General features: G+C 36.1%; 1 protein-coding gene across 2 annotated transcripts in view; it reads right to left on the bottom strand.

The window, feature by feature from the left end:
• The window catches only part of LOC149773128 (transmembrane protein 8B-like), a 49,936-nt gene extending 37,113 nt beyond the window's left edge, over nucleotides 1–12,823 (bottom strand). For both annotated transcript variants that reach the window (XM_089946779.1, XM_089946777.1), the window contains exons 1-2: nucleotides 12,745–12,823; nucleotides 6,760–6,922 (exon numbers count right to left, since the gene is read on the bottom strand). In XM_089946779.1, the coding sequence (XP_089802905.1) occupies nucleotides 6,760–6,922; nucleotides 12,745–12,814 (233 nt within the window). In that variant the 5' untranslated portion in view covers nucleotides 12,815–12,823. The remainder of the gene's footprint in view (nucleotides 1–6,759; nucleotides 6,923–12,744) is intronic.
• Between the last annotated feature and the right edge of the window lie 13,373 nt (nucleotides 12,824–26,196).

The raw sequence follows: 26,196 nt of genomic DNA, 5'->3' as shown, positions 1-26,196 counted from the left end.
GAGAGACAGAGAGAGAAAGAGAGAGAGAGAGAGAGAGTTACAAATATACACCAAACAGAACAGAAAGTGCTATCCCTGGCTTTGCTCAGAATGTACTGAAAACCCTAAAATACAATGAATATGGGCACAGATGCACAAAAATAAACAAAAATAAAAAAATTATATAAAAAAAATCGGGAGCATTTAACCAATACATCACAAAAAGGGTTAGAATTGACAGCTGAAATACCAAAAGTGTTGAGTAGCCATGATACATTATGTACAGATGTATGATGTCAATGGAAAAGAGGAAGATATTGCAATTGCTGGAAATGTACCTTGGTATAAGATTGAAATCATGTTGTTTTTTTTAATTCTAGATATCAATTTACTAATTGGAGGTGGGAAAATTGTCATATAACAATGTAATAATACATGTACCAGGTATTGTATTTTAAACTAAATTATATGTATTTAATATTTTCATTTAAAAATGGCACTCAAAATCAATGTGATAACTCTTATATTACAGATTTTTAAAATAATTATGAATAATTATCACTCTTAGTGCAAAACTATTTACAAAACTTTTCAGTATGAATAAAAAGTGGCTCAGGTATCATTGTACAGTCATTTCATTTTCCCACTGTTGTGGATTGTATAACTGACAATTTTTTAAAATCTCTTACATTTAACTTCTCAACAATTATTACTGCACCCTCCCTCTTTTTGCTCAGTCAAATTTTCACTTTTCTTTCTAAACTAAGAATGGCTAAGAAACAGTTTATTCCTTCAATGACAAAGACACCACTGTCAATCTAACTTGTAGCTATCACGAGAAATGCTTTGCGTTTACAAATTATGAGATTTTGTCATGTGATTGACTGGTTATAGGAAGGTACTCTTCAGAGATGTTGGCATGTGAACAACTAACTGGTTATAGGAATGTACTTTTTCAAAGAGATCTTGTCATGTGACCAAGAGTTTATAGGAAAATACTCTTTCTTTTTTAATTCATATTCTATGAAATAGGAAGATACTCTTTCATAGAGATCTTGTCATGCAATCAACTGGTTATAGGAAGGTACTCTTTCAAAGCGATCTTTTCATGTGACCAACTTTTTCTTTTTCATTTCATATTCTAATAAAAAGAACCTATGACAGCTAATGTACCATTCAAACTTTACAATGACCCGATGTCATAACGACTTGAACTTTCTCAGCGTTTGTCATCCTAATGATCAGCAGTATCAATAAATGACATCAATTATCAAATTGACAAACCCTGGCATCTAAGAAACAGACAACACAAGGATTATCGGATTACTTACATTTTTGTTTGCATTAAAGTTAGTTTCTTTACAAGCATTCTCAAACAAATGTCAATGTGTTGAATTCTGAAATCAACCAATTATTCATGAGATTTCTATCTGTAAACCCCACTTGTGAGGGTTAAATTTGACATTTTTAGCACCAATATGCTGACCACTGGCCATGTTAAATAGGTGGCAATGCAAGAGAGGTACCTTGTAACACAGACTAGTTGGTGCCATGATGATTTGGCAAAAAATAGCAGCTGACTGCTGACCTAGAAAGTGGTCACTGTTGGAAACTAGTTTTTTAAGTAAAATATCTTTGATAATACTTACCCAATCATAATACCTTAGGACTAAAACCTCTACATAACAAGTCCAAAACTTGTAAGTTATATTTTAGTCTTAAAAAAGCTAAAACTTATCTCCCCACACAGATGGGATTCAGACAAGAGTGATATCCCTTTAGTTCAAGGGATTGATGCCAAATCCCCTTTATATTTCTGTAACTACTGTAGTGGAATGCATGATCTGCCAATATCGTGCCTGACCATGGGAGATCACTCTTGTAACTGCATGGAGGCTAGAAGGGTGCATCTGAATTATAATCAGGTAAGTAACACTGAATAAAAATATTCTGCTCTGAAACCTGGTCTCTTCTTCACATAGTGAATTAAGTAAATTAGGTAAGGGGTGGAGAGAGTTACAACCCTTTAAAACTCCAGAGAAGGTCCATCCCTGTTTTACTAAGGTATCTGAGGTGAATTCAATGCTTCAGATATAAACTGGCTTCAATGCCTAGACAAAGTGCCCAGGAAAACAAATCCAGCACAAGTCACAAAGCCATGTTACTGAGAAAATGGCAATGACCTGAGTGGTAGCCTTTTGCACTGCTGCTATAAATCCATCCAAGTCAAATCAAGATCTTCAAGGTAAGCTAGAGACAGTCATCTTTGCCTTCCATCTCACAGCTTTGTATAATGTTGATCAGCTAACAGTTGTTTTGGAAGGATATGCTCAACTGCCCTGCTAATGAAAGCAGAGGCCATCACAAATGATATGAAACCATCGCAACAGAAATGGATGACCTGAAAAGGCCAGTATTACTGTAACTCTGCCTGCTGTTTTTAGTAAGAACAACTGAGAAGCAAGTATTATATGATAGGTGAACCAACAATACTCTTGACAGCTGCTCAAATGGTGCCTAACAAACTATGTCAGTTGTGACAGATCAAGGACTACCAGAATATAAGTGATCTTTGTTTGTCATTCCTTTCACAATAATGAAATGCATTTCAGGTTGTGGATCAGTAATCCTCATCATGATGGCAGCTAGCATCTTCACCTCAAAAAGCCACACAAGAAAGCCAGCTATTGAGGTATTGGCCACACAAGAAAGCCATCTTTTGGGGTATTGACCACACAAGAAAGCCAGCTATTGGGGTATTGGCCACACAAGAAAGCCAGCTATTGAGGTATTGGCCATACAAGAAAGCCAGCTATTGGGGTAGTGATGCTTTATGCATTTTGATGTGTTCCCACTCATCCCACTGAGAGAAAACACTCTCCACTTTCCCTCAAACACTCACCCAAGCAATTCTATTTAAAACTTATTCAAAGAGGTTTTTTTATGCTCAATGCTTGTTTGATATGATCCAAACCTGTTTCACGATCTTTGGGAGCAGATCTGTTGGAGGATAAGCACATACATCCAGATAGTTCCAATGCATAGAAAGTTTGTCACCAAGAGATTCCTGAGCAATTGGCCAAAGCAGGTACAGATTCGAATGAAAACCCATACCACGCACGCACATACTGTAATTAACTGATAACCTTATAATCAGAAAGGGTTAATGAACAATGGTCAGGAGGCCCTGCAAAATAACATGTATTATCCATGTAAAAGTGGCAGAGTGTCTCCCATTATAATGAACAAAGTGAATTCCTCCTAAATGGGTGTTAAAAAGGAAACAATAATGGCTTTAAAGCTGACTGGATCAGTAGAAAGAAAAGGCATGTTTTCCATTATGCATACTTGGGGTATTACAAATCCAACTGCTCAACTCCAGGGACAAAGTCAAATTCAGTTCAGGAAAGATCAAATTTGCAAGGCACTAGCCAACAGGCACAAAACTGAGAGAGGAATTAAAAATACAAGACATTTTATTGAACATTGGTGGCTGGGTAAAACACTGTAACTCTGTGGGAGCTAATTTACTGATAATGGGTTGCGTTCATTTCCTAATGCTTTATGTTCTGCAAAGTGTATGCCCTGCAATCTCACCACAATACACATATCAACACCTTTATTTAACATTTATAGTGCATTCTTCTTCTACATACCTGGCTACAGTTTCTTTCATCTAATGTAGGTGTTATTTCCATCTTGTAGCTAATGTCAAGGTCAGTCTCACATTTTCTCATGCAGAAGATGTGATAATAAGAATATTTACTACATAAAACAAGTTTTGACAAATAAAGAATATATATATATATATATATATATATATATATATATATATATATATATATATATATATATATATATATATATATATATATATATATATATTAACTTATCAATTACATCAAAATAGTAATGTTTATGTATCAGGGATTCACCGACTTTCGGGTTCTAAGTTAGCCTATGGGAGTTTGACAGAGATTTTGAAAGACTGTGTTGATGAATTTCACTGTTTCTATGGTGAGTAGGTGTTAATTGCCATGGGGAGTCATGGGGAGCCATGGGTCCATCAATGCACAATACTGGATCTGCTCTACTCTGTGACTGCCTGTGCTCTAATGTTGATATCAGATCCTTGCAAGCAATCCTCCTAGGAATAGGTGTTGGCTGGTTTGGATTTGGTGTTGACTGCATGATCTAAATCTGATGGCAGAGTCTGGGACTGGCAAACAGGTCCATCATCACCTTAGTTCCAGTGCCAAGTTCATGATGCTAAAATGGGATATACATGATATTTGATCATTATAAGCAGTCCCCTCAGGTTTGGTGTTGACTGTGAATGATGTACATCATATAGTAGAGTCCAGTCTTGACAGAACAGGGTCACCCTTTCCGTCTTACCAAGTTCAAGATGACTGGATCGTTAAGGGGATATTTGATCCCTATGACCTATCTGCATCTGAGCTGATGCGGATAACTGTTGATCTGCCTGAAAGGTCATAGAAGGTCAAGATGTAACTCACTGGCTTTCTGTCCAACATGCGTAAATGTTGTACATATATGGCATGAATCACACCCACCCCACACATTCCAGATACATAGTATGACAATGCACAGCCAGGTTAAAGTGCTTACATCTCTACTCAGAGCATTTAATCCTGACGATATTTTTAACACCTGTAATAAAAGAACAAAACAATCACCTCAACAGGTAAATTCAGTCAAGCATCGCGTAAATTTACCATGAAGAGGACACTTATGAACAATGCAAATGCCTATAAAACTTACATGTCACAAATTTTAATATGTAACGTTAGACAGTGAGTGACTGAAATCATATAATGTGTCATGTACACATCATTTGAATGAACCTACTAGTGACCTAAGCAGGTGATACTGGAATTTGTTTTAGGTCTCCAAAACAGTGTTGTTCCCAGCACAAGCAGAAGTAGAAACTGAAATATGGATGGAATGTGGCACCAATCACTATCCAAGAGAAAATAATTCTTGTCTGGCTTTCACCTATGTGTGCAGAAAACTTTTAGCTTTTATGAACAAATTTTAACTTGGAAAGAATGGATTTGCAAAGAAATGGTCCTGATATATTAGGATTAAGTACTATTATGTTTATTTAATTTGTCTTGTCTGTTGATAAATGGTATACCTGACCAATAAGATTTACTTTTAAACAAAATAAACATACGTAATACTTCTTTATGATTATAGATTAAACATTCAGATAATTATTAAATCTAAACATGTTTACTTTGGTTTGAGTTAATCTTGGTTCTGACCTTAGAAAGTTCCAGAAAGAAAATTTTCCATCAAGCTGAGTATTTCCAGAAAATCATAATTGTGATCTAGGTCAAGTGGAGGGGTATATAAAACTTAAGGTTTATTTATTTCTGCCTTAACCTCTGACGCATAATGAGTCTTACTGCTGTGTTCATTTTTTAATTTTGGTGAATTTCTTTATTCAAATTAATATTCACTGCAATTAAAAAGTTCTCAATAATATTATTTTTCTAAAACATTAAATTTGAAATTACAGTGAATTCAGACAAGGACATTGTGGTTCATCAAAAGACTGTAAACACATTGCCACAATCCAAGCCACTGGTGCATAAGCACCTTAGAGGCCACAGACACAGCAACATATTCAATATTGGAATATATCTGAAACACCACTGGAACTCAATTGGAACTCTATACATTTGTATTTATGAAAGAACTTTAAGGACTATCTGGGACTTAATTTACAATACTGGAAGTTCTTTTTAAATTTTCACTTTGTATTCTAAGGAAATAAATTATTTGTGGAATTTACAAAACTTGTTGGCTATTGCTCTTTTCTGTTACTTAGTTTAAGACCATACAGCCATAACAGAAATGTATTTAAGGAAGAAATAGCAAATCCCAACAACATTTTTCACACATTTCTAAAAGACAGCAACTCTGCCTACCATGTGAAAGACAGTCACTGATTACACAAATATGTATATCTCTCCACCCCCTACCTCAAACTTGGTCAACAAAGTATGGATCCTAATTCCAATAACATTGTATGCATCTACTGACTATGCCCAATAATATCCCAATACATGCATGCAATTATATCCCAGTTATATCCCAGTACATGCATGCAATTATATCCCAATTATATCCCAATACATGCATGCCCAGACAGACAGGATCACATAATCATCACCACCTCTTTGAATACCATGGGGATAATAACGTGACAAGCTTTAATTAACTTTTTCCCTAGTTTATTATATAATTCTCATTTTAAAGTTTTCTTTCTCTAAACTTTTGTTAATCAATTTCCAAATACCTATTACTACACAGTAGATGACAAGGCAAAGCAATATCTGTGTGGTTTTGGTAACAGTTTGAGCTAAAGTTATTGATTTGGAAGTGAAAAACTGGGCACAGAAAGTACACGAGTACATGATAAAACATTATAGGACCAATAAAACAAAGTAGGTCAAGTTATTGGGGGGACCATAATTTTGCAAAAGAAAAACTTTACAACTGAAGCAAATGTAACTGATCAACATCAATAAAAAAAGGTTCAATCTGCAAAAAAATAATATGAATTTTAAAAAGTCTTTATAAAAGAGAAAAACTGTCACTACAACATGTCTGCCATTTTCACTGTTGCAGCCAAAAAAATGTATTCATATACCTATGTCTCAGCATTGACTAATGAATGCAAGAAAAATACACTGTGGGAAGTATAAAGATTGAGTTTTGTTTTATCCTTTTCCATGAAAATCTTACACTTTTACTGTGGTGTATTCACAGGAGTTAGGTTCCTTTGCAGCACTGAATGTCCATATAGCAACTGAGCAGCCATCTGGAACTTGGAAGAAAAACGGCCACACATCACTGAACTCAGTGTATCTGTACAGCTCTGTACCTTCAAGCTTGTCTGTGTTATAACCTACATGGAAAGTAACCTTTGATGAGGAAATCTTTTGCATAGTCCATTGCTTAAATATTGGTAACCTTCACCTGAAACACTCATGAAATAAAAGATACATCAACCTTCTGTTCCATGCTGGTTTAATTCTGTCCATTAAAAAAAAAAACGGCTGTGTTGCACCACCAATCACTGCCTATGTGCCACAGCAAGATGTCAATATTGGCATGTAAGATGCATGAAGTGAACAATATGTGTGGACAAGTGGTTCATTTTCAAGTTAAAACTTTTTTGGCCATGGGAGTCTTAGGACCTATTTGCATGAATGAGAAATCTGTGATATTCTTGTCAATTAATAATTAAAGAAGGTAGTGACTTAACGTCAGATTTTGCTAATTCCTTTGCACAAACTTAAGGAATTCTATTTTACATGTATATTATACTATAGTTCTGCTATCTTTGCTAGCTAAGGTTCCAATATGTTAACACCTTGGCAAATCAGTCAGATATTTATGTGCCTCAGGTTTCTAAATTTCATTGGCAAGCCGCTGCATACAATCAAACTAAAATTGTTAAATTTAAACAGAGTTTCCACAAGATCAAGACAAGGCAAGCAAACAAATGAATGGGCTCAAAAATAAGCAATTTTCCACTGCCAGTCAGTGTTTTGTACAAATACATCCTTTCACTCAAATACATCTGTAATAGCTTCTCCCTGGTACATAGTCATACTTTCGATGTTAAAATTACAAAGTATCCTTTTCAAGTCAGTTGCCTCCACCACATTCAGCCTATGTAAAATGCACCGCTGCTACACACTACTGGTTAGCTGGAATTACATATTAAGGAAGGCAACTCACAAAATCCAATTTGATGTCGCAAGGACAAAGCACTGAAATATCTGATCGATCCACCAAAATATAGATACGGCTAACATATTGGAATATGTAGCTCTACAAGACCCTTGCTATTTTAGTGATGGCGGCGACTTCAGACTCTAAGGTCAATACCATCAGTAAAACAGAACAGACTTGCAGAACATAAGTAACCACAGTAAAGTAAATTCGTACTTGTGTTCTGGGATGAAATAATTCTTTTAATTTTACCTGGGGTGGGTGGGGAGGATAAGATAATCTCCTGATGGTGTTTGTGTACTATATGAACCTCTCAATTCTGTTTGATAAATTCTGCACTGACATAAAGCTTTTAATTGTTTTTTTTATCTAACAACAAACAAGTGAGAGACAAGTTAACTAAAAACAGCAGAAAGAAAGTAACTGTTTCTGTGATGAATACTGGCATAATAAATTCAAGTGACCCAAGTGGGACTAATATTACTTACCTGTCTTACATAACTTGAACATTGACTATTTCACAAAGCAGACTTATCTTGTACCAATAATGTAAGAGCAAAACACTATTTCCAATCCATTATATCATATAAATTTGATCTATTTTACAACAGTCTCATTTTTTAAGCAAGATTTAAATAAGTCTGATAATGAAATATACTCTCTTGAAATGTAATAAACTCAACCAATCAGACACAAGATAACCTTATTAATATACACTGATCTCTGTCTCATTATCAAACTAGTTAGAGATCATGATAATACCAGCCCATATTTGAGATCTTTAATGAAAGCCCACCGGGTATATTCCAACAATAATCAAAAGTGGATCAAAAATGCACTCCCCAGAGAGGTAAAAACCATGCCAATGTCAGATCATGTCATTATTATGTATGGATCTTGTTCATTATCAAACCTGTCCAAGATCTTGACGAATTAACCCCGTATTCCATGTTTGATCAAAATCAGATCAGAACATGGCTTCCAAAGTGCTAATAAACTCTGCCAGTCTAATGCAAGATCACTTTATCATTATGTGTGGATATCGCCCATTATCAAAACTGTCTGAAGTCTTGATGAAATAAGGTTAAATTCCAAGTCTGATCGAAATCAGAACAAAAATATGGTCTACAGATTAGTCACAAGATCAGCCAATCAGATTGCAAGATAACCTCAAAAATATCCATTTATCTCACTCTTTATCAAACTTGTCCAAGACCTTGATGATATAAGCTTACCTTCCAAGTTTGATCAAAATTAGACCAGAAATATGGCAGTAGTAACAAGCTCAATCAAAGGTGGATCAGAAATATAGTCTCCAGAGTGGATAGATGGACAATGAATGCAGGGCCATAGCATAAACTCACTTGGTCTTATAGGCCATCTTTGCAAGCCAAGAGTTTGCACTTTACTTTGTTCCACATCAAAACCTCGAAAAACCCAGAACAAAATAGTGTCAACTGCTCTGATTACTGGCTGGATGCAGATGAATGAAAGGGATCCAGTTAGAATACTTGTTACATTTACCTGGTTTGCTCTGATTACTAGCTTAGTGCAGTTGAAAGAAAGTGATCCAATCAGAATACTTGTTACATTTACATAAGAGAGCTTGGAATAATCAAAGTGGACTTGGTAGACAACAACATATGTTGCAAGTAAGTTTATCCAATTTAAACCTTTCACACACAATTTTTTCTTCCAAGTCAAGGCATGTAGACATCAGAGACGTTGCCATGCTAAATGCAACAGGTCCCATAATATGTTCTCTCATTGGCCAATTAATATTGCTTGCTATCACCAGTAGCTCTTTCATCTGCAAGCAGAACTTGTTTTGGTTAGCTATATATGCCAAAGGTCAGTGTGAAATGGATCAATGACCCTTGGCTAGTGAAGATGCTTACATCCAGATAAGTTACAAACTGGTAGCTGTATCTTAGATTTGCTGTCAAATGCAAATCAATCACTAATGAACAAGCATTGTTTTCACTGATTGTGAATATTATTTCTGCTGGATGAATATTTACCAGGAATTGCAACAACAACAAAAACAGGATTCAGTAAGGAACTTTAATACACACTGAAGTTTGTACCAGCTGTTGAACATAACCAGCTACTTTTTATAAGTTCTGTGCAAAACATACACCTGTACCTTGAAAACCTGTGTACAACAGTGTCCAAACATACACCTGTACCTTGAAAACTTGTGCACAACAATGTCCAAACATACACCTGTACCTTGAAAACTTGTGCACAACAGTGTCCAAACATACACCTGTACCTTGAAAACTTGTGCACAAAAGTGGCCAGAAATACAGACTACACTACAAACAAGGGCTTCAGTTACCAAGGGACCTCCCAAAAAATAAGAAGTGATGCCATCCCAACTGGACATCAAGAAAACTGCTGGTGGTGGGGAAATGGGTTATTTAATGGCTGAATGTTCGTTTTATAATCACTTTGGGAATATTTACAATAAAGCACTTTTGCAAATGGAGTTCTTTGCTTTTCTGTATAAATTACCTTCATTTTCAAGATGACCAATCTATGAAAGATCATTAACATTATTCGAACTGGTTTCCACAGCCTTCACATGTACACCAAAACATTGTGCATTACATCACTGCTTTTTGTTGTTGTTGATTCAATTCACAACCAAACAAGGTTTCTTTTTTGAAAAAAAGAAGACATTTATGTCATTTTTTCAATTGTTCTATTCATAATGTATTGATGAATGATTTCACTGCAAGTACCCAGTAATATGAAAACTTCTCATTCTTGAAAAGTGCCAATTCAGGAATTTTAAGTTAACTACAAGTCTGAAACTCGCTCCTCCATAATGAACCATATCTGTGAATCAAAGCTTTTTATGTTACCAAGTATTCATTTCACTTGGTTGCTTTGCTATCTTTGATCACATTTGTGAATGAGTAGGCTAATTTAAGGTAGTTTATGTTCTGCACAAATAATATTCACAACAGTGTTCAACTGATTAATTTAAATGAGTTGACTTGACACACAAACAGGGCCGCAAGCTCTTATGCAAGTATGCTTTGCATGCCTTTAATGTTTCTTTTATGCCACACCCATTTTTTTTTGATTTGCTACAAAAGATGTAATTAATGTGATAATACAAAACATATCTGCTTTTAATTCAAAGCAACAAATACAATTACAAGTAAGACATCAAATCATGATTGGCACTTAATTAGGTTCTCACAGAAATGCTAGCGGACATAGCTGTTAAAGCAGACAGATGACAGAATACAAGAGGGCACATTGCATTTATGAATATTACACTTAAAATGAACTAAAGGACTGAATCAAAACACAAATTTCACTTGACAAAACATACTTAATCAGTGTTTATTTATGAAATTGCTGCCTCTAATAGGCAAAAGTGACATCTCCACTGAACATTGTTATTAACAGTGTATATAGAATGTTGTTCGGAAAACAATTTTAACAAAATATATGACTTCTTATTAAAAGCAGAGAACTTCATAATGCTGATTCAATTGCTGGGTACTATCTACTATTTTTGAAGATAGAGCAAGAGATATATCAAGGTTTTGGTTACTGATTTTGATCATGATTTTCTTCACATTCAGCCAATAGGGGTCAATTTTGGGTATTTTCTAGTAAAACAAAATTAGTCCAAGCTTTACCCTGCATTATAACTAGGTTCATGAGTTATCAGGGAGCAAGTTATCAAGGAAGTGGTGTATATTACTTGTATATAACAATTACAATTACTTGTATATAACAATTTACTGTCCTCATTTTAGAAAATACAAAAGTGTCAGAAATAAGAAAAAATTGTGTGGCAACTGGTACAGTCCATCTCAATATATTTAACCTTTTTACATTGTTGTTCATAGCAAAATACTTAAAAGTAATACTTTTAAAATATTAAATATTTTTGGATTGTTATTAGTGTATACAAAGAACTTGATGTACTTTCTAGAGGCAGCTGTGAAGTTTTCTGGAAACATCACTCATCTATTTTCGCTCATTTACAGAGGATGTCAAGATAAATGGATAGTACTGTAATTACTTACTACGTAATCATTACAGGTTTTCTCATAACCTAGTATGCATTTTGGTATAATTTCATGTACATATTTTTGAGATATCATCAGATAAATCAACAGATAGAGTCATACACAACTGCAACATTCCAGAAGGATGCCAAGGTTTCAATACAATTGCCCTTATTCTCAACATTGTTTTGGCGATGAGTCATATGTAAACAATGCCAATCAAGTTATTATACTTGTGCAAACATCATTAAGTCGATAACCTTGTTATCCAAACGGAATGTGATTCAGTTTTCGGGATGAGATGTAGGAGACTTGTATTTGGAAAGATGTCAAAGGGAAAGTAGTAGATCTTTGATTTATTTTCTACTGGTTAATTATTTTCTTACTTATTTCCTGAAAAGGAAACATTGTTGAAATAATTTGTTATTAGTTATGATCAAATACTTCTTTTTAATAAAACTACTGTTATCAATAACCAGCAGATGGCGCAAGCGTCTATTAAAACAGAAATATTAGATACCGCAAGATTATGGAATCCGCAAGAATATGAGAAACGACCATGACACGCACACACACACACACACACACACACACACACACTTACTCACCACTAGCTTTAGTTAAATGCCAGATTCCTAACAAAGTGATGGAAATTTTGGAAATTTTTTAAACAACATGATGACCATAGCTGATTTCGCCTACTTCATGATGTGGTTAACTATTACGAATTGTCATATTTGTTAATAAAAGTATATATATACAGTTATATTAAACTGAGTATTAGATACACTTCCAATCGAAAATATGTGATTATGAAAATATGTGTCTGTGTTGTATTCAGTCACATTTTGGTATTCCATCTGTAATTAGCTAAGTGTACCAATACAGATTTTTTTCTTCAAATTTTTATTTGTTCTCATTTTGTAGAACCTAACAGATGCCTGTAACTTACCATCAACAAGTATGCAAATGAAAGTAATAATTATGAGCATTCCTAAAGTCAGTCGATTCCACACCGCCATTTTCGGAAGTTAGATGTGACGGTCTAAAAATAGGCCGGGAAAATCCAACACCCACACTCTGGTCAAAGATAACACAGGCAGTAGTGACAACGCACCCGTAATATATGGTTTTCCAACGCACCAGCGGGAGAGCGACTAAACCACCCCAAGACTAGCCCTTGACATCTCAAGAATACACAATAACACCACCGGGCTGCCCCAAAACACTCTCACCTATCCAGGATTCATATATACGTTTAAATAAAATCTAACAAGAGGACAGTAATCAGTAAAATTCAGCATAGTATAAATATCGAGTAACTTCAGTAGAATTTTTCCCTGGTCGGTACTCGCCAAAGGAAAAACCCAACACACCCGAAGACTACCCTAAGATCACACACACACACACACACACACACACACACCCCTCTAAAAAAAAAACAACAACACCGCACTCACCTTTCCATGATACAATTAAATAAATACCAAAAAAATTAAAAGACAGTGATCAGTAAAATTCTGTAGTGTATAAGTGATGGGAAACCAGAAGTATAATGTCAGCAAAAGAGACAAAATCAACCGCGCCAAAACCACCAATGTAGCTGATGAGATTTTAGATGTGCTGGGAATGTTCAATGAACACCCTTACGTACAAACTGTGATACACAACAAATTGCAAGTGCAAGGATCTCAAACACTTCTTGACAAACACAAAGAATAAACAGATTGGCATTGACCGAACATTCGGTCTTGAAAACATTTACGTGACACTGTTGATGAGAGTGTTGTGAGGAAAAATACAAATGGCCATCCTATCGTTCTCGGTCATCTACTTCTCAATAAAGACGCATCGCATAAAAAGTACAAAGCATTTCTGGAACATGTGGCAACAGAACCTGATAGTGATGTGGAGACTATTAAATGCAAGGATTAGAAAATATAGAATTCCGCACGGACGACGAAAAAGCTCTGATCAAGCCTATCGAACACATGTTTCCTTCTGCAAGACGATATATGCGCACACAACATTTACCAGATATAATATTTCCATGGAGTCTAAAAATTCTTTTGAAAATTAATTTTAAAAAAGTACAACAGCTTCAAACAATACTATGTTAATATTCTAAAGCCAAGACTTAGAAAAATCGTATTGGAACCGAATCAGCAGAACAATGAAAACAAACACTGGACCAATAACAATGAAGAGTCTATCAATGAGAATTCAAAAGTATTGGTTTAATGGAAGTCTAAACAAACTGGAGATTTAATAAACAAACTTTACGGCGTTACAGACTTGCACTTTATGGATTATAGAAGTTCTCTACATGACTGTTGAGTTTAGGCTCTTAATAAAGGCAACAAGAAAAGAGTGAAAACAAGCTTTGCAAAATTTAACAAACAATTTATTTCCCCTGAAAAACAAGGTACAAATGAGAAAAAGAACTTACGGTTTTGCGAATCAAATCCAAAAATAATCCAAGAATTAAAAAATAGAAGTCCTAGAAAAAAAAAGTCCTAAATCAATCTGAGTTGAGTCCTGATAAAAAATCCAGGATGGAGGACAATGACGTAGGCAATAGTCAGTGCTGTCCTGATGCGTCAACAGTTCCTTGTTGAACCACAGAAAATAATATTTCAGTTTTCAATTCCGAATAAAATTTCAATAACTGTCTTTGTCCAAGAATTCTGTATGAGCACTTAAATATTTCCAGGGAAAAGATTTAATAATACCATAAAACAGAATTTCAACTCAAACTGGTCACAACAAAACACCTTTAAGTGTCAATGGTTTATAGCCCAACTGAATAAATTCCCTATAGAAAAGTGTTATACACTAATTTAAGACGCAAAACAGATTCCCGTATGAGGATCACATGATCATGTTTCTAGAACAAGATAGAAGCTTTTTACATGCCTAACATCACGTACTCCCAGTATGGTCTTGACTAAAACCAATGATTTTATTCTGAGAAAGAATATAACAAATTTAAAGTTGTTTCCTTCATCTTTTACTGATTCTGAATCAAGATCAGGAGCTAGGTCAGCATTAGATACAAAGTTCATATTATTAGTGTTTACGAAAAAAACAGTCAGATCAAACTAATTTATGGAACATGTCAAATCTAGTATTTAAAAAAAAAAAGTTGCATTACAATAGCATGTAATGGAATTTTAAAAAACGTAAAACTAACAAACAAACAATTAAATTAAATCAATATAAATTAAATCATATATACATAACACTTCACCCCTTAAAAAAGAAAAATTTACATAATAAAGCTTTCTTTTTACCATAGATTAATAATAAATGAGTTTTTTTATGTGCCTGATATCAATATTATCATCCTGTAACAACAAACTCCATGTAACAACAAACTCCACCTTAGTAGTCTTTGATTTTTATTTTTCATCTTGCCGATGAAAGTAAGGAGGTTGTGATCACTACACACAATAATCAAAGAAGGAGCTGAACTAATGTAAACTTCAAAATGTTGTAATGCCAATATCAAAGCCGAACATTCCTTCCGGATTGATGAGTAATTTCTTTGGTGCTTAATTAATTTCTTAGAAACATAGCACACTGGATGATCAACATAATTTTCGTCTTCTTGAATCAATACTGCTCCAACCCCAACATCACTTGAATCAAATGACAGCTTAAATGATTGGCCGAAGTTTAGAGCAGTAAGGACTGGCGCGGTTTTAGGTATGGCTTTTAACTTATCAAAAGCCTCCTGACATTTTTCAGTCCAAAGTAACTTGTTTTTCTTAATAAATTTGTCAGGGGTTCAACAATTATGGAAAAATTGGAACAAAATTTCCGATAGCATCCAGCCAAAGCTAAAAATCGCATCAGTTGCTTTTTACTAACAGGCACAGGGAATTCAGAGATAGCCTTGACATTAGCATCTATAGGTTTAACTTGTCCATGTCCCACGATATGCCTTAGAAAAGCTACATTAGCACGGCAGAACTCACTTTTGGATAAATTAATTGTCAAACTTACATCAGTGAGTCTGTCAAGCAATTTCCCAATTGCCGCTAAATGTTCTTTCCAGGTATCTTTGTAGATGATGTCATCATCGATGTATGCATCACCATTATCTAGACCAGAGGTAATCATATTCATATACTGATAAAGTCCATCTGGAGTCATGAATTTTCTCCAATTCTTCTTTCTGTCTCTGTTTAAAATTGTCGACGTAATGTAAGGAAGGAGACAGCGGAAAAGGTACTGGTACCGGAACAAATTATCGTGAAGAGAGAAAATCCACTAAATCTCAATTAAAATCGTTCTCTTTTGGAATTAGGATTGTGGTTGTTTTAGTAGCTGCTACTATGCCATCACTTCTCTCCTCCACGGCCGGTGCACCCCAATTCATCGTCTTCTTAGTTTTCGTCATGTTCTAACTCTGTCTCATTGACTCAGTGCACCTATATAGGGAATGTGACGTCACATGCAGCTCTCTTTGGATTGGAGGACAGACTCCGCACTGTAACTGAATTTTGTAACGTGTGTTAGGATTGGTGAAAGAACTCAATCCGTTTCGATCCGCTCTTCCACTAAACTAACCGCGGATCACTTCATTTCATTCGCCTGTTCTCGTCACAAGATGTGGACTAACGCAGAATCGTCTACCCTCCTATCATCGATGCTGTTCAACCCGGACTATCCAATATATATCAAATCATCATGGGCTATCACCAAGATCACAGAGACGGTTCTTTGGAAACGAAGGATCTAAATGCAGAGACAGCTGTCTGAAGCGAGTCTTAATCTACGGTCCAGCGGTCAGACGAAATTTAAGGAAGAGAAAAAGATCAGTGCGATGCCCTCTATGTTAACTGAATGGTGTTGACAAAAAGAAAGACCTTTTTCATGACCACTCCATTGCCTCCAAAAGATATTTCTTCTCTCTTGCCTAAAAAATATTGTTGTCGATTTTTTGTGTGATAGATTTTTTGTCCATAAATCTATGTTTTTGTGATATGTCTATGACTCTGTCTCGAACCCTATCTGTAAGCCTTCCCTTAACCATGTTTTTATGTCTATGTCTCTATTTGTCCCTAGAGTAACGCGTATTCAGGTCAGTCCTGTTCCACCCGATTGAGGTTAGCCACTTGCAACATTGTTGCCAGTGCCCAGTACCGTGACGTCACCCATGTTCAATTCATCTTGTCGCTAGACGGTCCCACTCCCTTGTCTCTATAGATTTTCTATGTTCATTTCCCCCTTGTCGATCTATAGTCCGACCCATGTTAAAATTCCCCATGTTAAGTTCCCTTTGCCGCTATGGTGAAAACACCCAAATTTAACATAGAAACAACCCAACCCCCCAACCCCCCGTCGCTCTATCGTCCCCACGCACTACTCGGGTGATACATCACTTCATTTTCATAGCAGTCATGAAAGCTTTTTTCTTGTGGGAAATGTTTAACATGTTTTCACAAGTATATACGCCTGGATGCAGATCCTGTTAATAAACTGCAATATGAAATGTCGCTAAGTGCAAATGTCATTTGTGGAGAGTCTCTCGAAAATTTAGAATTACAGCTAGCAGTGCACACAAAGTACCCATTAAAGAGACAACTGACTGCATCAATTTCATAAGGGATCATTTACGTTCAAAATGTATTGACAGCAATTTACAAAGCATGGACAGGACAGTGAGGTTAAATGTTTACATTTAAATGTATATATTGTAAGTCACTGTGGATTGTATGTGTCAGTGAAGGAGAAATGGTTTTGTGCAAGTCCTGATACGATTTTAAATTGAGATAATCTGCTAGAAATTAAACAACAATTACCTAATTATATATGGACAGTGTTAACTATATATGGACAGTGTTAATTATATATGGACAGTGTTAATTATATATGGACAGTGTTAACTATATATGGACAGTGTTAATTATATATGGACAGTGTTAACTATATATGGACAGTGTTAATTATATATGGACAGTGTTAAAGCAGCTCTTTGCTAGTGGCAAACATGATGTAAAGAATGAAAATGAAAATGTTGTATTAAAAGTTAACGGAGGCAACGGATTTTATTTACAAGATTAATTAACTATGTTTTGCACAGGGTTGAGAAAGTGAACACTTTTTATCTGGCATAATGAAGATGACCACAAGTTTGTTCAGTATGACGATCTCTTTGTGAAAAATCAGATATTGCGTCTTCGTGAATTTTATTATAAGAAAACGAACTAAACACGCCATTCACTGTGGGGTTTTTTTTATTTTTTATTTTGTGTTTCGCATAAGAATTCTTTTTATACATTTATTTTTCTTTAGTTTGTTTTTACATCCACAGACTGAACAGAAGTTCCACTACCTGTTTTATACTTTGCTTTCATATCCGTTATAAAAACATCAATACATGTACAATCGAGAAACAGTAAATGTAAACACAAAGCAGCTGATACTGCGACAGACGAATTCGCAGTAGTGTTATGACTGATGCACCACGTGACACAGAATGGCAGCGTCCAAGAAAATTGGTTCAGTGCCAGATAAACCAGTATTATCAACCCTCACTAGCTCAGATTGTAAAATGTCATTGCAAGATGTCACTGTTGACAACTCCCCCAATAAGGACATTCTGTTTGTACAAGGAGACTATAATGTAAAGATTGGAGCTGGTTCACAGACAAACTGGCAAAGCACACGTAGACCCCTCTGCAATGCAGAAATAAATGAAAGAGGACTCAGGCTCTTGAAGTTTACTGCCTACAACAGTCTTGTGCTAGCCAACACGTTCGACCCTCACAAAGCGTCTAGAAGACAGACATGACACAGTCCAGATGGACAATGTCACAACCAGATTGACTACATCTTGGTGAAAAAACGATTCAGCACAGGACTGAATATCACCAGAACACGAACTTTTCCAGGAGCAGATATTGGAAGTGACCATGATTTATTAATGACAACGTTTCGCCTCCACCTGAAAATGATCAAAAAGCCTAACCAACTAAGAATCAGATATGAACTTGAAAAATTGACAGATCTAAAAGTCGCAGAAGCCTTTCAAGCAATTATAGGTGGTAATTTTGCACCTTTGATAACCCTGGACAACCAAGACACCGACCTCGAGTCCTTAACAATCATATTCAACACAGCTGTGACTAGCACATCTAGCGAGATCATTGACAAATATCGTCGAACAAAAAAACCTTGGATCACACGGATGTCCTTGAACTATGCAACAAACGAAGAGAACTGAAAAAGGGAAAACGAGATCATGGAGGAGCTAGAAAATTCAGAGAGATAAACAACATGACCAGGAAAACAAAACATGAAAAAGGCAAAGGAATCCTGGATAGAAAGACAATGCTGCAAAATCGAAGACAAGCTGAGCAGAATTGACAGCAAAGTGGCATATCAACTGGTGCAATATCTCACAACACATAAACAAGGGAAAGTACCACCATCCAAGACAAATCAGGAAAATGCCTCACAGAACATCAAGAGATATTCAAGCGATGGACAGAATACTGTTCAGAATTGTACAATCACAAGACCCAAGGAGATCCAGCAGTACTGAATTGCCCGCATATAGAGGAAATTGACGAAAACTCCATTCTTCATGAAAGGAAACCTACAGCTATGCCAAAACTACAGAGCCATCAGTCTGATCAGTCACCCGATCAAAGTCATGCTGAAGATAATTCTCAATAGACTAAAGCCTCAAGCAGAGAAAAAGTTTGCTGAAGAGCAGGCAGGCTTCCGAGCAGGAAGGAGCACCACGGAACAAATCTTCAATCTCAGACTCCTTTGCGAGAAATACCTTCATCATAAGCAGAATCTATATAGGGTATGGCCTGCGGCCTTATGGGCAACTATGAGGAAGTACAACATCAGCTCAAACCAGGTGGAGATTGTTAAGCACCTATATGACAAAGCCACCAGTGCTGTCCTTGTCAATGACAGCAGAGGAGATTAGTTTCGAACAACAGTTGGAGTCAACCAGGGATGTATACTGTCACCTACACTCTTCAACATTTTCCTGGAAAGTGTCATGGAGGATACCTAGCATGACCACAAGGGCACGCTCAGCATCGAAGTAAGAACAATCACCAACCTTCTCTTCGCAGATGATATTGATGATTTAGCAGGAGAAGAAGAAAAACTGGCAGACTTGGTTGAGTGCCTCGACATAGCGTCCACAGCATACGGTATGGAGATTAGCGCCGAAAAAATCAAACAGATGACAAGCAACACCAACTGCATCAGTGCAGAAATAAAGGTCAGTGGACAGAAGCTGGAACGAGTCACAAGCTTCAAGTACTTAGGATCAATTATCACAGATGACAGCTCCAAACTATAGCTACTTTGCAGGATTGTCCAGACAACAACAGCAATAAGAAGGTTGAGACCAATATGGAAAGATACTAACATTGCTTTTGGTTCCAAAATAAGGCTGATGCGCTCGATTGGCATATCCATCTTTCTGTATGCTTGTGAAACATGGACGCTCACATCAGATCTACAAAGAAGGATTCAAACCTTCAAAATAGTTGCTACCGCAAGATCTTGGGCATCTCATACGTTCACCATGAAACCAACGAAGAAGTCCACAACAGGATCCAACGATCCATCGGATCCTATGAAGACCTCTTGACCACTGTAAAAAAGCGTAAACTGAAGTGGTACAGTCATGTCTCAAGATCATCTGTACTGGCAAAAACAATCTTGCAAGGTACAGTGCGAGGGTGCAAAAGAAGAGGCAGACAGAAAAAGAGATGGGAAGACAACATTAAGGAATGGACATGCATGGGATTTGGAGATTCCCAAAGGGCAGTAGAGAACAGGGAAAGATGGAGAGAATTAGTTGTAAAGTCAACTGAAGAGACAGACAGAAAAAGAGATGGGAAGACAACATTAAGGAATGGACATGCATGGGATTTGGAGATTCCCAAAGGGCAGTAGAGAACAGGGAAAGATGGAGAGAATTGGTTGTAAAGTCAACTGTGGTGCCCCAACGACCTCTTGGGTTAAGGGATTGATGATGATGATGATGATGATGATGACTAGCTAAGGGGTATCGAGGAGGCCCGATGCGTCCTACTGCATTTCGTCAGAGGTGATTAATAGAGGCGAATTGTTTGTCTTGGGTTGCATCCCTTTTCGGTGGCGGCTACGATCCGTGTAGTTCAGCAGAAAAGAGGCCGAGTTGGTGCAACTCCGATGTGGTCAAGTTACATCGGCATCGACTTCAAAGGTGGAATGATTTAAAGCAGGTGGATCAAGAATTAAAATATGTATATCTGGAAATCGCGTTGAAGGAAGCAGTTTTTACAGTGAGCTTGACAGTTTTACTATGTAAGAAATTGGCCGGACGTTAGCTTTTTAGCGTAACAGAAGATCTCTAAACGACAAGCATGTGTTTGGTTGTAATGTTTTGTTAGGAGGGTGTACGTTTTTTGTGTTTTAAATAAATCTAGAAATATTTGTCAAACGAATCTTCCCTTAACGTAATCCCTGCAGCTTGGCGTGACTAGCTAACTGATCAGATAGGGATTTGTTGACATCCCGTCCAGCTTTAATATGCCTTATTGATTCCTTTGATAGGAATTGTATTGATTCAGTGATAGTGTCACAGTACTGTTTAATACCTCCAAAGTGATGTCAGAAGTCGTGGAATACGTTTGAACCACTCGTTTGCGCTAAGGTACCCGATATATCCATCTACTTCCATAGCAACACACGGTCGCATAAATCCTCCGTCCTGACAGACTTCCTGAAGGATTATATTATCCAAATACTGCCACATCCTCCAGACTCCATACAACTAGCGCCAAGTCATTTTTGCTGAATACCGTTTAACAGATTCGATGAGGGGCAGACGAATTGAAAGCCGCTATGCCATCGAACAAGATACCGAAATTGAATTTAAAAAATAAATAGGATTTACTAATTGGATTATCAAACCGATAAAGTGTGTACATGTGGACGGGGAGTAATTTGAGGGGATGCGCCGACGTACTGTTCACTAATAATGAAATTTGTTGTACAACTCACTAATATTCGAACGAGTGGGAGCACGCAGTCTCAACATCAGGAAAATAGAATATAAAAAAGGCCATCGATTTTGGTATCCGCTAAACTAATTGTCCGCTGAAAATACATTTACCCAACCCTCGCCTTCCTTTCAAAGACATAGAGAGACAGACAGATATACCGAGTTGCCAAAGAGAGACGACTGCAGTAACAGACCCTGGAGCGTGAGAAAGACAGAGACAAATAGCCTTAGAACAATCAACAAATTTCAACATTATTATTCATTTCACCAATACATTTATTTTAGATTAAGGACGATTGTCAATGAGTTATCAAACTTACGCGGTTAAATGGTGGGTTACAGTTGGGGCTGTTAAATGTGACGCTGACTCAGATGACTTCTTGTGCAATAAATCACACCCGTCTCAGGGGAACGTGAAATAATCAATTGTCAATTAATTGTAAAATTATCAAACTTGGGCTGCTAATTAATTTCCAGGATACAGCTGGGGCTCTTGAATACTGAGCTTCGTTTCTGATAGCTTCGTATTGAATATACAAGACTCTTTTAAACTGATTTTTATTGTCGGAATCGACACCAAAGCGATCGATTCTTGAACTGGTAACCGGTTTTTACTAATAAAGACCAATTGTCAAAAGTGGTGTTTAAACCTGAAAAGACGTCACTTTTTGCAATAGTTTTAGCATGCTATGCACAAGCATTCGGTGGCAATCCAGAGTTTCCAATACCTGGCAATGGATCTAAAACGGTAAGGAAACACGTGATCATTCCAGTATAAATGGCACTGTCGTGGCACGAGATTTCACGACACTTGGTTTCAATTTGATAAAGATAAAATGGTGCATTCCTCATTGTAGGGGTTGTCCCTTGCGTGGCATATGGATCACAACACGTTGCATTGTTCAGTGGTGTAACTGGGCCCACATTTTTAGTACTAAGGGACTTTGTTCAAAGTACAATGTAAACTAAAGTTGGAAGTTTTAATAAATGTGTTTAGTAACACATCTGACTTTATATTTCTGCCCATCGAATGCCTTATATACTTCATCCTTGATAATAAAGTTAAATTCTTAAAACAGAACTTGCAGTTTGTAACAAAATTCTATTTTCAAAACTAAACAAGATTGTATCTGGGTGTAAAAGATTGCCTTAAATGATTGATTTTAGACGCCTGCGAGAACATTATTCATTATCTAAAAATTACTTTGCTCGATAATGCATTAACATATTTCCATTTTTTATATTTTCTTTGATCTTATGAAATAAATAACTCGGGCAAACACAATCGCTGCTTCTATGGAATATGTTTGGTACATGCAATAATCTCCTGTAAATTTAGTAACCGTAAATGTATTAATTTCAACCGTATATGCAAAAGATCATACCAACCGTATATGAAACAAACCACCCTCGGAAATAAACATCGCCTGTAAACGTATATAATAATTAACACATAAAAAGTAACACGTTTTGTTACCTGTTGACGAGTTTAAAACTTGTATTGCATTAATGTGTACGTTTTGAATAGTATTAAGAAATACCTATTGTGCAAAATTCAGTTTCATTTAAACTTTTAGACCCAATGAAATCTATTCATGTAACGTTCAATATAATATACCTACATCTATCGGTAAAAGTTTAAATTCGGAGAAACTGTTAAATTTACCAAATATATATCTCTTTACTAGTTCGCAACGTCACCAAGAACCTCAGTGGTGGTTACTCTTTCGACTGATAAGGTAACAAACATGGGCGTTTTGCTAGTGCGACATTTCCATGCAAGGAGTTTTCCTTTCTGTAATTCATTTGTGTAATGTTCTGAAGCACCATCTCAATTCATGTATACATAATTCTATTGGGTAATACGTTTCCACGTTACACCTATGATTAATTTACCTAAGTGAAGACTTCTTTGAGCAAACAATAAAAAAATGTGTGTTTTTTCTTGGCCAAACTGTCTAAACCGGAGATTATTGACTAGTTTTGAAATTTGTATTCTGCATTATTTAAATACATGGGGGGGGGGCTTGGCGTTTGCATCAATAGTGATGGTTTTACAAGTGGACCGTTTGATCGAGATTGAGAGATCGATCCAACGAGAAAAAGAGAGGGCGAGACAGAAACAGAAAGAGATTCAATTTGGGAATATTTTCTCATATGGCTGATTGCTAGTACTGTGATTGAGAAAATAGTTTAGATGTGATATCACCACGATGACTATATCACCTGTATTGTCATTATGGCAGAATATTTCCATTATCGGATATATTTCAAGATTGTATTATTAAATATGCAAAATTTATTAAGAATATGGTCCTCAAGGGGCAAAATAATAAGTAGAATTTGTCCGACTTAAATATTTGCCAATGAAAATAATCAGTTTCTGGCCATAAATGACTCCGAAACAATGTCGAAGGAGTTAACTCATGGAAAACTTTATACAAAATAATAACACGTTAATGTTTCACTGAGTTTGATGGTGGCTACATTTCTAGTGTGACGTTTATCTTGTAATCGAGCGTTGTTGTTGTCCAGATAAAAAGTTAATCATATTACTTATGTGTATCTATGAACCCCCTTCACAGTTTGTAAGTTAATTTCGAAATGAAAAGATAATCTACATAAATATATACACTGGTCATCAAACCATATGAATAATATATTTGATATTATCTGCATAAGAAGCTTGTTTTCCACCAATATCTGAATTACTCGCAAAGACATGAAAATATGTTAAATATAGAAATCACGCCGTGTAAGTCAACACAAAACGCGACTACAATAACACACTAGTGGTGCAGAAATCGTTGACTATTTGCAAATGTTCCACAAATTGTTGCGTAAATATTAATTTCAAGCACAATGGTGTAATTGTGTAAATACAAGAAATATTTATATCAACAAGTTCCTGTTTACGACCCTACGTGGAAGATTGACTTTCAAAACAAGATAAGACCAGGAGTAAATTATTAACTGTTACCATATAGACATTGCTATTCGATGATTCATATGAGATTTCGCTGATTGGATTATATATGAATGAATGGTGTCACGGAATTGTATAAATCCCTTTATTTATTAAATACACACACTCCAGTTTCATATTTTGTGTACAACGATACCCGATGGTGATTTATGTATATTGTACAATATTTCAAACCAGTGAGTTCGGTTCATCCTATGTCGCACGTGCGAAGTGCTTTCGATGAGAAAAACCGATATTCATGAAGCGCACAGACGACGTAAGGCTACATTGTCTGTATATATATGCCTCACCGTAAAACGAAATCTTTACATTATGAACGTCTTGTCAGTGAGCAGTCTACTTAAAGGAGACCAGAAACCAATCGAAATGTAGAATAATAATAAAAGCACTACAGAAGAAAACCTTATTCTGAAGTATCATCTGCGACCGTAATTACAATATTTAAATATTGGCATATCTTCTAGTAGCAAAATGTCCGCGCCTGTTCGGTTACTTTTGGGATGTCACGTCATAGTAGCGACTTCAGCATCCCAAGTGGGAGTTGCAAGAGTAAAAGACAATGCCGTCTTGCGTTTCTTACGGGTGTAATAGCACATTAAGAAATGCGTGTGGACAACAATTTTTTTTTCTTTTCCAAAAGATAAAGGCATAAAGAAACTATGGATATATTACTACAAACGAGTCTATTTCAAAGCAACACCACACAACACTCTATGTTCATTACATTTCTCAAAGAAATGTTACGAGAGGGATCCTGACAAAAATGGCAGCTCTAGGACACGCAAATGCTAGGCCTAGACTGAAAGTTGGCGCTGTTCCAGACATATGGTTGGATATTTTAAATCCTGGGAAAAGTATTAAATGTGAGTTATGAAAATAGGCAGAAGGCCGAGTAAGTGACAACAAAATGCAACAATCAATTCATAGAGCTTTTATCCACACCTGCAGTGCTAAATAAAATCTGATAGTCCGACACCCTGGCCCCCTCTGATCCTGTATTCAAAGTTAGATGCCCGTCGGGCTTGTCGAAACAAAAATTGCTTTCCTGAGGACACTTTAATCACTCTGGTGAAATGAGTATATGTATTTTCAAGATGTTGACATACACGCCTTAAAACGTCACAAACTAAATCAAACCACCACCGTCCTAGGTGAAATTGAGATCTGATTTTATTCCAATGGAAGCTTTGCTAAAAAATAAGATTCTTAACCTGTCGTGTTTAGAGAAAACACAATTTTCAGTAATCTTAAAAAAAAATTCAGTCTATGCCTGTTACATGTAGTATGTATAAACGGTAATCTGTAATGATTGGAACTGACATAAAACTATCCCTTGGGCAGTTTAAATAGAAGCGATTAAAAGAAAAGAGGTCAAAGTTTCACAT

Source organism: Sinohyriopsis cumingii, unplaced genomic scaffold, assembly GCF_028554795.1.
Source record: "Sinohyriopsis cumingii isolate HCF-2022 unplaced genomic scaffold, ASM2855479v2 utg000881l, whole genome shotgun sequence".
Taxonomy (NCBI): Eukaryota; Metazoa; Mollusca; class Bivalvia; order Unionida; family Unionidae; genus Sinohyriopsis; species Sinohyriopsis cumingii.
Note: the sequence above shows the minus strand (reverse complement) of the source record. Positions and strands in the feature narration are given on the sequence as shown.